Source organism: Chelonoidis abingdonii, chromosome 15, assembly GCF_003597395.2.
Source record: "Chelonoidis abingdonii isolate Lonesome George chromosome 15, CheloAbing_2.0, whole genome shotgun sequence".
In the NCBI taxonomy this organism is placed as follows: domain Eukaryota; kingdom Metazoa; phylum Chordata; order Testudines; family Testudinidae; genus Chelonoidis; species Chelonoidis abingdonii.
In genome coordinates, this window is record NC_133783.1 from 26,860,673 (window position 1) to 26,874,042 (window position 13,370).

The 13,370-nt window shown below is 44.1% G+C and overlaps 1 protein-coding gene across 2 annotated transcripts in view; it reads left to right on the forward strand.

Annotated features, from left to right (window-relative positions):
- IPMK (inositol polyphosphate multikinase) overlaps window positions 1-13,370 on the forward strand; it is a 78,265-nt gene that overhangs the window by 7,587 nt on the left and 57,308 nt on the right. Inside the window, exons 1-2 of one of the 2 annotated variants that reach the window (XM_075072652.1) lie at window positions 4,601-5,043; window positions 5,915-6,000. In XM_075072652.1, coding sequence (XP_074928753.1) covers window positions 4,932-5,043; window positions 5,915-6,000 — 198 coding nt within the window. In that variant the 5' untranslated portion in view covers window positions 4,601-4,931. Of the gene's footprint in view, window positions 1-4,600; window positions 5,044-5,914; window positions 6,001-13,370 lie in introns of those variants that run through there. The other variant, XM_032765862.2, reaches the window with a different exon arrangement.

The window sequence follows — 13,370 nt, forward strand, 5'->3', positions numbered from 1 at the left end:
CCACAGTCTTGGTCCACCCCTCGAGAAGGTAGTCTCTTGCGCTGATGAGGCTTACTCTTGTTGTTCAAGAGTTCCTTTGTGCCAAAGGAATGAATGCTGCTCGTAGAAGCAATGTTATCTGATGGACAAGTAGGTTTCTGACCAAGCCACAGGTGAACTGACCAAGCATGAGTCTTAAACACACAATGAAATGAGAGTCCAGCGAAAACTCAAAGGTTTGGGCAGCTTTCTTAGACTGATCTGCTGCCTGTGACACCATATGGGTGAAGTCTTCTGAAAGCCAGCAAAATTATCCCATGCAATACAATGATAAAATTCTTCCGAGTAGTTCTGTCCAATCGCAGGTTTTTCATTTTCCTTGGTGACTAGGTCAGTAGGGTATGCTCTCTGAACAATTGCCTATCACAATGTTCAGTCCTAGGACCGATCTTGTTTAATATGTACACCAATGACCTTCCCCAGACATCATAATGGAAATCTGTCTTTGCTCTGACTACACAGGCACAGGATTTACTTACTGTAGAACAAGTCCTAACCAAGGATCTTAAAAGCATGGAAGAATATTTCTTATATTGGCAGCTGAACCAAAACCCATTAAGAGTGTTGTGTCAGCGTTTCATTGAAACAGTCAAGAGGCTAGGATGAAATTGCATGTGGACTTCTGTGGCCAGCAGATAAGACAGGATCCCACCCTGAATTATCTTGGAGTGACATTTAACTGAATTATCACATACCACCAGTACCTGAAAAATACTCATGACAAACTAAAAGTGCATGTAAATCTAATTTAGAAACTCAGGAATGATCAAGGAAGTGGATGCAAAAATTCTGTGGGCCTCTTCACTAGCCCTTGTCTGCTCTACTGCAGAATACTGCTCGTCTGTCTGGATTGATTGCTCTCACACATCACTTGTTAACACTCAACATCACTCTATGGATCACTATGGACACAGTAGAATCAATTCCATAACCATGGCTGCCTGTACTGGTACATGTCAACCCAACACAAATTTGTCACAACATGAGAATCCTTCTGGAGTTCCATCATGTTTGAGGGAGCAAGGATCTTCCAATATATGAAGACTTAAAAAACATACTGAGATTTCCAATTCAAGCCACCAGATTCCCCAGTTGGATCCTAAATGAGATGTTTGTTTGGAAGACTGGTGTCCTTCCACCTTGTTCAGCATTAATATTTGACAGCGAAATGCTGAGTCTTCAAGCTCTTGCACTCCAACTTTTGGCTTGGAATGAGGGGTCTAGTGGTGGAGATGGAATTTCCCATCACTTTTGTTTGGGTATATCCCTCCAGCTGTTACTCAGACCATTAAACAATCAGGGCCGGCTCTGGCTTTTTTGCCACCCCAAGCAAAAAAAACAAAAACAAAATCAAACTGCGGGGCAGCTGGAGCTCTGAAGCAGGCGCCCCCCCCCCCCCCCAAAAAAAAAGGCAAACCTGCGGGGTGGCCAGAGTGGCAGAGCAAAAAAAAATCTGTGCGAAACCAAAAAAAAAGGCAAACCTGCGGGGTGGCCAGAGTGGCAGAGCAAAAAAAAATCTGTGCAGGAGCGCGAGTGCAGGGGGACTCCCAGCACTGCAGACGTGCCCCGGGCAGTGAGGGGGAGGAGGAGGGAGCGGGGAGGTGGAGAGAGAATGGGGGCGGCTAGGCCTTCTGCTGCGCTGCCTGGTGGAAGGGCTTGCTACAGACCTGGCACCAGCTGGGGCAGATGGAGGGCATAGCCCGCTCCCAGCAGGGCACTCCTCTCCTCCGTGCCGCTGCCCCCTACAGGATAGCCAGAGTGGTGAACCAAAAAGGGAAAAAAAAAAACCTGCGGGGCGGGCGAAGTGGGGAAAAAAATAAAAGGATTCGAGGGAATGCCGCCCCTTAGAATCTGCCGCCCCAAGCACAAGCTTGCTCGGCTAGTGCCTGGAGCCAGCCCTGTAAACAATATCACCTCACCCACCTTGTCTTTCAAACCAGTATACTGCATTAACACTGGACTCCTGCCTCCAATCTCAGATGAGAGCACAGTATCTCATGATCAACAGGGTCAAATGCTGCACAGAGGTCAGGAGGATAAGAATGGATGTCTGTATGCTATCCATTGACAGCTGGAGAACATCTGTCAGTGTCACTAAAACAGTTTTAGGCCAAGTCTACACTGCAAACCTATACTGGTATATAAATATTCCTCAGTGTTATGAAAATTAACTGTCCCAGAGTAACATAGTTTTACTGACCTAATCCTGCCGTGAAGATAATACTTTGTTGATGAGAGAGCTGCTTTTTCCTCTTGAGGAGGTAGATTAACTACGCCGATGGGAGAAGTCCATAGTTTTGTGTCCTGGCTTACAACCCAGTTGTGCTGGGTCTAGAATGTTGGCTTCCGTTAGATGAACTTATAGTTGATTAGCTTGCTCAGGAGTGACAGGTTTGACAGTGGATGATAGTTGGTAGGACTGAAGTATCTAGGGTGAGTTTCTTTATTATTGTTTGGATAATTACATGTTTGAAAGAAAAGGGAAGTTTTTTCCTTTTTTGAATGGGGCACTGGTTATTTTGGTCAGGAGTAGTGCTTGTTGTTAATTTCTCTCTTTCACAAGCCAAGAAAGGCTTGGATTTATGTCTTGGGTTGGGTCTCCTTTAAGGTAACTGGAACCACTTGATGAGTGAATACATTGAACTCAGAGAATGCAAGTGGGATGTTGGTTGGGGGATGCAGGCGTAGTGGATCCATGTTGTTTGAGAAGACATCTTGAATGTGCATAATCTTTTCAGTAAAGTAGGATGATAGCTCTTTGATGCAGTTGTAGACACTCAGGTCATGTCTACACTACCAGGTAAATTGGCACCGTTGTGATCAATGTGGAAATGTTGATTTAGCAGGTCTGGTGAAGATGCTCTAAGTAGTGGCAGAGTGCTGTCCCATCGATGTCTTTACTCCACCTTCCTGAGAGGTGGAAGCTATGTTGATGGGAGAACATATCCTGTCAACATAGTGTGGTGTAGATACCCCTGTAAGTCAACTTAAGTTATGTCAACTTCAGTTACTAGAATAACTTAGATCAACTTAGAGCGTTAGTGTAGTCCAGCCCACAGAATTAAGTGATTTACCACTTTGGATAGCTTCTTGGGGTGGGATTTGGCAACCTCAATGGAGGCGAATAGGAAGGTTCTCTTGACCTGTAATACAGCCTCAGCATAGGCTTTGAGGAATTTTTGTTTCACTCTGTCTGAATCAGCTTTTGTTTTCTGCCCTCTGCACTTAAGTTTCTGCTCATCTCTCTCCATCCAACAGAGGGTGTCAGAAAACCAAGGAGATCTGTGTGGGCAACAGGAAAGAAGGAGCCATTTTTGTTGGAGTGGCATGCCAGTGGCTGAGGCCAGTGTAAAATGGTAATGATTCACCAGGTCTTCGACTTCTTGCCCTGTGGGTAGGGTACTGTTGTCCTTTAGTAGGCTTTAGAATTTGTTGAACACAAAATTAGAGAGAGAGACGTACACTGCTGATATAGTTTTTTTTTTTTTTTTTTTTTTTTTTAACCAGTATTTTAACTTGTCAAGCCACAGTCCTTACTCCACCTTCCTGGCAAAATAGAACCAAATCTCCCCCCCCCCCCCCAATTGCTAAAGATAGGTAGAAATTATGGAAAAATTTAAGGCTTTTGAGAGGAAAATACTTGATAAAGTTTTAGAGGGAGCTGAGATAAACAATTACCATTTGTGAATACCTCATTCCAGCATGATGCGTCAGTATGTATTGCTGTAACAAATCTCTTTGATCTAAAGTGTGCTCTTGTTTTCTTGTGTTTAGTGACAAAGTAGGTGTTTGGGATTTAGCTCAGAAATCATAAAGTCAGAAATTTGAGAACTGTTAACTTGTTAAAGACCTATTCAGATAATGGAAAAATGAAGTTAGATTTCTTTTGATTAATAAAGGTGAGAAGATAAAAAGAGAACTTGAAAGGGCTTTATAACTCTCATCAGATTGTCTGTGTGTTTTCAACATTATGCCTATTGCAGGATTTGTATCTTTTTAGCGTGGCTTCTAGTTGCATAACAATAATTAGTACAAAATGTTGATGTCTTATTTGTCATAAAACAAAAATCCATTTATAAATTTGAAAACTATTTTGATTAGCAAATATATAACACTGCATTCTTATTAGTTCTATATGGTTATCAAAATGTCCCATAATTGAATGTAATTTCTGCTGTAGTTTGTAATTTTTTTTTTAAAAAAAAATCAGTTTAGCTGATATGCTTACAAGTATCAGTGTATGTCAAAATATATTGTACAAGCTAGAATGCCTTTAGTGACCACTTTCTAGATAGTGGAAGAAACATGTTCTTGAAACTCTCATTACAGTGAGCAAATACTTCTTGTACTGCCGTAAAGGGCCCAATCTGGTCGCATTCCACATGCACAATAATCATTGTCTTTAGATTTTCCTGTGCAGAACAGCTATGGGATCAATAGGTTCCTGTAAAACTGACAGGAACAATAAAACTATTTGGTTTCAGAAATATTTTGTCTACAAAAGGACCAGTACTCCTGGTGTGCTGTTAAACAAAAAAAAAAAAAAATCACTTTCTAAAGGAACATTTTTTACGATTAATGCTCAAACACTACATAGTGTATTAGTTAAAGTTTCTACACACACAATATACCTAATGTGGCAAGGTCGGGCCACATGGCTACAAGAGAGTGTTAGAAGGCAGATATATTAGTCCCAGATTAAGCAGATACCATTTCTCTGGGTAAGGTAACGGGGCAGTTCCAGAACAAGCAGGAACTTGCTGGAACCAACTAAGGAAGGCAGGCTCATTAGGACACCTGGAGCCAATTAAGGAGAAACTGCTAGAATCAATTAGGACAGGCTGGCTAATCAGGGCACCTGAGTTAAAAAGGACCTCACTTCAGTCTGTAGCATGCATGCGAGGAGCTGGAAGCAAGAGGCACTAGGAGCTGAGAGTGCGAAGGCATATTGCTGGAGGACTGAGAAATACAAGCATTATCAGACACCAGGAGACAAGTCTTGTGGTGAGGATAAAGAAGGTGTTTGGAGGAGGCCATGGGGAAATAGCCCAGGGAGTTGTAGCTGTCGTGCAGCTGTTACAGGAGGCACTCTAGACGGCTGCAGTCCACAGGGCCCTGGGCTGGAACCCGGAGTAGAGAGCGAGCCCGGGTTCCCCCCCAAACCTCCCAACTCCTGATCAGACACAGGAGGAATTGACTTGGACTGTGGCTTCTACCAGAGGGGAAGGTGTCTGGGCTGTTTCCTGACCCACATAGTGAATTTCTGAGGTGAGCAAATCCGCCAATAAGCACAGGACCCACCAAGGTAGAGGAGGAACTTTGTCAGACTAACAAAACTTTACAAGAAAGGAAATGGAACAAGTAAGGCATTACTACCCTCAGCACATTAGCACTAGTGCAATTTAGTGCAGTCAATGCAGTACAACCTCAACTTTTTTCCCTCGTCTTCCAGACCCTTTTTCTCAAGCTTCTTCTCACTGGACCACCTTCTTCTGACCAGACCTTTCTGCCTCTTTCCTTGCAGCACAGTACTATAAAATCACTTGCACTGGGAGTTGTGGCAGGAAAGAGGCAGAAAGGTCTTCCATCCCTACTTGTGTAGAGATAAGATTTCCATTTTTTTCCTATAAAAATAATTTTGTAACTTAACACACTTTCTACAAGAACTCTTCTCCTCTCCTTTTCCCTAATCCCTGCTAAGGGCTTGGTGATAGGGGCTGTTTGTGCTAGTTTCCGCTGTTCTTTGTAAAGAACAGTAGGAGTAGTTTACACTGAATGGTTGGGCTACCTCTTGTTTAATATTTATTAGCTTTAAAAGACTGGATGGTTGCATTCTTTAGAATTAAACTATAAATGAACTGTTTTGTTTTTCTAGGTATACTGCAGCATCCAGATGGCACAGTCTTGAAGCAATTGCAGCCACCACCTCGGGGTCCCAGAGAACAAGAGTTCTACAACAAGGTAAGAGTTCTTCAGTAAAGAAGTGGCCTATCTTATTGAAGGGGGAATGTTGTCTGATTCACTGAACGTTCCCTACTCATCACTGCCTGAAAAAGTTACAGTGCAGTGTCCAGGTTTAAGTGGTAAGTAATGCACCGTCCATGGCACACCTGCTTGTTCGCATACAACGTTGAGCAATCAGGAGATTCAAATCCTGCTTTCCCAATGTTGCAGCTTTGAGTGATGTTGCATTTGCAGAGTTGTCAGGACATTTGTGTGTTTCCTGGATCTTGCTGTTAGCAGAGTTTCTGCTCTTTGGGTCCCAAATGCACTATCCAGATAGGGCTTTGGGATCATGTACCTGTTCCATGGTCTAACATATAACACTTGAAAAACAAACAAAAAAACCTACCACTCCACACACCTATCTTCTCCCATTGCAAAACCATTATATGTACTTCAGCTTCTTATTCCACCCCAGTTTCTGTATAATGTCTCAAAATCCTATGTTTAAAAATGTAGTGTATATGACCCATCCCTCCAGTTTTGGTTCATTGTTGAGAGAATAATTCCATTCTCCACTGTATTAGCAAGCTAGATCCATTATCTTAAAACAAACAAAATTTCCCTTCTAACTGGGTGAAATTCCCAGTCTGTTCTGAGTGGACTATGATGAAATTTATATACAGTCCAAATTTATTGCCTTTTGGGGTTTGCTTTATTGGTACCTCAGATAATTGTAGCAAACATAGGCCGATGTTTAAGTCTCCTGGCCAAGGTTTTGCTCTGTCTGGGGTTTTCCCTGTAGGACTTCCTGTTCACCTTCTCTCTACCTCGGTGAGTTGCTCCAATCCTACTAACATGCATAGGTTGGAGCAAATTGGACAAGAGAACATAGAAATCTTCATATGGGATCAAACCAGTAGTCCATCTAGTCCAGTATCCTGTTTTTTCAAAGTGTCCAATACCGTAAATTTCAGGAGAAGGTTCAAGAAACCCTCTAGTAGACATCACATTGTTAACCTTTTCCATGTTGAAATAAACCATTTATTCCTAGTGTGACAGGTTGGACCCCCCACTTTCTAGGGTGCCACCTGATGTGCTGGGGTTCCACTGAGCCCACCTGTGCCACCACCTGGCTCCCCCCCCCCCCCCCCCACTCTGTGCTGCTACGTCAGGCTCTCAAGCCCCTGTCCAGCACACACAGTTAGCAACGCTCCCAGATGCGGAATCATACAGTCTGAGATTAGCTCTCTGTGGGAGGGCTGAGCTAGGGAAATGCCCAGCTCTCCTGTGTGCACACCCTCTGGAGTGTAAACCCAAAATTATATTGTCTTGCACTGTATAAAGAGCTCTGTTCAGCATAAGCTCATAAAAATTGCCCCCTCCCTGAATGTGGAGGGATATATGCACAGCTTTTTGCCCCCAAGATATGAATTACACAAACTGGGTTTTGAAATAAAAAATGTTTATTAACTACAAAAGGTAAATTTAAGTGATTATAAGGGATAGCAAACAGAACAAAGCAGATTACTGAGCAAATAAAACAAAACACTCAACCTAAGCTTACTTCACTAAAGAAACATGTTACAAATAGTAATTTCTCACCCTAAATGTTGCTTTAGGCAGGTTACAGAGTTTCTGCAGCTTAGAGTTTCAGTTATTTCTCTTCACAGGCTAGACTCCTTTCTCAACCTGGACTCAGCCCCTGCTTTTCCCCAGTTTAGTTCCTTTGTTTCTTCTGGTGCTTTCAGCGGTCTTCCTTCTTGGGCAGGGGGGCAGTGGAGAAGAGCCTTAATTGGCTCACTGCCTAGCCTTAAGTAGGATTTACATAAAGCGGGAATCCTTTGTTTCCAGAGGAAAAATACCAGCAGTGTCCAAGGTGGTACTCTGTACCAGCTGACATCCTCACATGACCCTGCAATATCAAGCAACATCCCAGGAATCTTCTCAGGAAAGTGGGCAATTAGTATCTTCAAAGTTCTTATTGTCCTTCTTAAATGGCCCATTCAGGCTAATTGCCTACTGTCTGGTGGGCTTTCCCCCCAAGTACACGCACAGTTGTGCAGGAACTCCTCATGTAATGTTGTAGTTATGTTCCTGATAAATGCAACTTTAAGTGAAACAATGTTAAGTGAATCCAATTTCCCCATAAAAATTAAGGGAAAGTGGGGGCGGTTAGGTTCCAGGGCAGCTTCCCCTCCCCTGCAAGCACCAGGGGTGGGGGCTCAACCCTCAATCTGCCCACCCCGCCCCTTCCCCTAAGCCTCCACCCTTGACCTGCCTTTTCTCCCCACCCCACCTCCTCCTCCTTTACTTCCCACGCTGCATCCTGGCTCTCCCCCCTCCTTTCTAAACGCCTTGCTGCGTTCGAGAGGCAGGGGAGGGAGGGAGCAGGTGTGCCGAGTCCTTGCTCCTCCCTCCTGCCCAGGGAAATCAGCTGGCTTGCTGTGTTAGGGAGGCAGGGGAGGGGGATCCTACGTGCTGCGTCCTCGCTCCTCCCTCCTGCCTCCAAAAGACTGCAAGCCAGCTGACTGCCGCTGGCAGGAGGCCCGGGAGGGAGGTGGAAGGCGTGCCCCTCCTTCTACCCGGGGCAATCAGCTGGCTTGCGGCGTTTAACTCTTTCTATGTTTTGGACTTTAAAGTTAAAGATTTTTCTAAACTAGTGAGGTCTCCAGAATATTTTCTGTTTTGGGATTGTGTGTGTTGATACAAAATTGACTGCAATAAACAACACACTGCAAGTGAAAACAATATTTATGTATTAGTGTAACTTGATAATTGACACTTGAGACTAAGTTAAACAAAATTACAACAACTCTTGAGTTACAAGAGGCTCAGCAGGAGCCATCTAAACCTGAATGTAAATATTTCCCTGAAATTTCACAATGGCTACGAAGGACATAATCCAGACTAAGTAGTAATTCCCCAGCAAGAATAGGAGGCTGAATCCAGGTGTCTTGAACGATAAAATACCAAAGGAGAATGTCTGCTGGGCAAGTTCCTAGACCCTGATAGGGATGTGCCATCACCACCCAAACCCTCAATTGTTCCTTGAAAATCCAGGGGACGGAAACATTCAGATGTCTGAGGAAAAACTTTCAAGTATTAACTTCCATCATGCAGGATTTGTTTGTCTTCTGTTTTCATAAACCCATGTGAAAGAAGCTTGAGGACAAAACTAAGGACAAAAAGAGATCCTGAGTAGCATCACTTCTTTGTGATGCCACCACGGATCGAGTTGCTCTTTCAGGGCATTCTATGGCTACTAATGTGGAGGCCAGAAGTCAGTTTTAATTATGAACCCCAGGAAGAGGATTCACCTGCTTAACAAATCCTGGTGTTGACCAAGATTTGGGGGAGCAAGCTATTTGGGAGAAACCCTGGAAGAAGCACTAATTGAAAAGGAAAAGCATGTGTTACTAGTCTCCAACTACTCAAGCTAAAGTAGAGAGTGGATGGTGTTCTAGATAGAATATTCTTTTGGTTGTGGGGCAGAGTCACTATAAGAGAGGCCAAGAATATAGCAAGAACAGACAATGGAGAGGGAGGAAGTAGAGGATGCATTTCCAGATACAATGACTTAAATGCCACCTTATCTTAATTTGTCCATTAATATACCACCAGGTGTGTTCTGCTCCCTGTTCCTCCAAATCAAATCATCTGGCTCTCCCGAAATTGAAGGACTTCATTTCTGTTGGCAGTTGTCTGAAAATGACAGATAATGTGGCAACTGTTCAGTGTTTTCCCCAGGAATTGAAATGGAAGAGGGGGAGTTTCAAATTTACAGGGGGCAGGGTCATGGCTGATGAGGGGTGAGACTGTCAGGGTGAAGGTGGGCTGTATGGCATCCTAGTAAAAACTGAAAAATGTTTCATGACTATTTTATTAGATTTAACTCATGTTTTAAAAACATCACAAATTAAAGTTGGCCACTCAAGCCTTCTGTGAAGCACTACATCTACATCCTTCTTGGTTTCTTGTTATAATTTTGCACAACTGTTAACAAACTTCTTGAATGCAATGCGTTTATCTTTGATGGCTTCTCGTGTATCCATTCCTTCAATTGATATGATCAATAGTTCATTCATGTTATCGGGCAGAAGGTGAATAGAATTTTGTGTTCTGAAAGAAGTCAATGATGAAACAGAATACTCAACTGTAGCTGTTGTGACTGGGAGTAGCAAGAGTTGAATTCCTACTTCTTTCATCCCAGGAAACATAGCACAAAGATGGAGTTGAGCCACTAGTGATGATTTAAAAAAAAGAAGCTGAAGTCAAATCTTCATTCATTCATTCATCCTATGATATCCACTCTGTGTTCAAATTCTCTATTTTATCCTGAGCACATGGCAGCCCCACTGCTGGTAGTGCGTCACTCCACTCAAATGTTGGTGTTTTATAGGACAGGGATCTGTAAAAGCTACGAAGAGGTTGAGTAGAATCTAGAAGTCGCTGTTGTAGATTTTTAAGAATCTAGTCTATGTACTTTTTCAGTTGTCTTAACAAACACTTCTTGTCCTCTTCACTTTATGAAGGCATTTAAATTGAATCTTTTAGTCAACTTCTGAACTGAAGTCTTTGCTTCTTCCAGTACTTTTTCAATGGATAGTTCTCTGATTCAAATGTAGCTTCTATTGCTGGACAAAGATCTACTACTGTTGTCGCAGATGCCTGGATGGCATTGTTTATGACCCAAGTGGTTTCAACAGTAGACTTACAAGAGAGAGAATGGCAATAGTCTTCTCTGAACATAGTAGCAAAAGTAATTCACCAGCCTCACTACTTAGATCCGTCCCATCTTGGTAGATGCTTCCCAAAGCCAGTAATAATGGCTGGAGTAATTTTAAGACAAGAGCCAAGGATCGCTTGAGAGAGAGAGCCAGCGGGTTTTCACAGGTTGGACTCATTTGAACTTCAGTCCCAGTGTATCATCTATATTTTCCAAGATATTCAGTCTTTTTGGACCCTTGCTGAAAAAAGAATATAATGAAGACGTTAAATTTATAGCTTTTTTTAACATCTTTTGAAGTCTGCAGATGGACTCTGCAGTGTGTATAGGAGAGATTAGAGTTACACTTTTCTCTGAGCAAAGCTTGTACTCCACCATGTCTTCCAAAAAAGTTTGCAGCTCAATCAAACGCATAAGCAGCCATCTGTTTGGGGTCCAATTGACAAGCATTTAACTCTTCTAAGATGTGGGTTGTCACAGATGCAGTTGATGTGTCTTCTATAACTTGAACATCTAGAAATGCATCTACTGGCCTGCTGCTGACATCAAGACAACATACATAATGACTTAATACTTGATGCCCATTTGCATTGGTGCATTTATCAGCCACGTGTGCAAATTTTTTGAATCTGGTGAGAGAGTTCTTCACTTTTTCAACTGTTGAGTCTTTCACTGTTGCACCACATGCTTCTAGACAGTCAGTTGAGTTTCTTGCCGAAAGATGGTGAGCATTTGCCAGTCTTGTCTGGAAACAGTGTTCAACTTTAGGATGAACAAGTGACAATGCACTTACCATTGGCCTCCAGTTTGTAGTGTGTGGTATCTCTTGATTAAATAGAAAGTGTGATGCCACAGCCATGTTTGTTTGCATGAACTGTGTTGTTTCCCCAGCATTCTTAACAGCCTCATTAAGTACTTCTAAAATTGACTTTGAAAATGGGCTTATAAGGCCTTCTGCATGTTGATGCACTCCAGAGGCATGATGTTTTGCAGCTGTTTCACATAGTTTGTCAGCATTGGCTTTGCTGATCGGTCTGACAAACCAAGCTCCTCCACTTTTACCAATTGTAGCATTGGAAAGCTTTCCTTCTTAAGTTCTTTTGCAAGTGGTGCACCAGTAGCCATCTTTTGTAACTTCAATAAATGGGAACACTTTGACCGACAAACATCAGGAACTGCCCTTAGGTTTTGGAGGCACTGTTTCTTCACTAGGTAGCTGTATTTGTGCTTTGGGCTGGTTGGATATTGATACACCCACTTGAACTTTCAAATGACGTTTTCTTCACCTTGGTTGGTTTTGAGGCCTTTGAGTGGAAAAATTGTTGCATTGTGTTTTCATCTTTTTCACTTTGACCTGCAGCGTATAAAAGAGAGATGATTAAATTAAATGTTTTGTTAGGATAATGCAAATTTAACATAAGGATACTGAAGCCGTCATGGGATAAGAGGGAAACTTCTCTCATCGATCAGTAATTGGTTAAAAGACGGGGAAACAAAGGGTAGGAATGAATTATCAGTTTTCAGAATGGAGAGAGAGAGATAAATAGTGGTATCCCTGAGGGGTCGGTACTGGGTTCAACATATTCATAAATGATCTGGAAAAATGGGTAAATAAAGAAGTGGCAAAATTTGCAAATGATACAAAATTGTTCAAGATCGTTAAGTCCAAAGCAGACTGCGAAGAGTTACAAAGGGATCTCACAAAACTGGGTGGCAGCAACAAAATGGCAGATGAAATTCAATGTTGATAAATGCAAAGTAATGCACACTGAAAAACATAATTTCGACTATACTGTAAGGGGGAGCCCTGGCTCCCCGCTGCGCCTGAGGGGGACGAGCCAGAGCAGGCACCTCCGTGGGCGGAGCCAACACCGCCTGTCCCCGCCCCCCGGAAGTCAAGGGGCAGGACAGGAAGTATAAAAGCCCGGCCCCAGAGCTCAGTTGCGGCCCGGCCACTGAAGAGGACAGACGCTGAGGCCCAAGCTCCCGCTGGGCCCAACCTGCCCCGTGCCCGGTATCCGGAGGAGCGCTGGCTGGACCTGCCTCGGGCCTGGTACCTGGAGGACCCCCAGCCTGACCTGCCCTGCACTCGCTATCCGGAGGAGCGCTGGCCGGACCTGCCTCGTGCCTACCTGCCTCGGGCCTGGTACCTGGAGGACCCCCAGCCTGACCTGCCCTGCACTCGCTATCCGGAGGAGCGCTGGCCGGACCTGCCTCGTGCCTGGTATCCGGAGGACCCCCAGCCTGCCCTGCCCTGCACTCACTATCCGGAGGAGCCGTCGGAGTGTCCTGCCTCCCAGCATCCAGAGGAACCCATGGTCTGGGACCCCCCGAACTACGCCAGCGGAGGCCAGGTACAGGGAGAGGGGGGAATTGGAAGCAGCCCGGCGGTAGCCGACCGCAGTCTGGCTCCTGGGGACTGTGAATCGATGTCAGTGTGTTGCGGCCTGGATTCCCCACTGACTGCAGCGAATCCTTGTCGCTGCTAGGGCCCAGGGCTGGGACGCAGTGGAGTGGGAGGGCCTGCGTCCCCCCCTGCCACCCGTCCAAGGGTGGCAGATTCCCCCTCTCCCAGACCTGAGAAGACCCTCTGTATAGACTCACTGCTTGTACTGTGTTGTATTTGCTGCCCCGCCCTAACCAAGGGCTTGGGCTATAG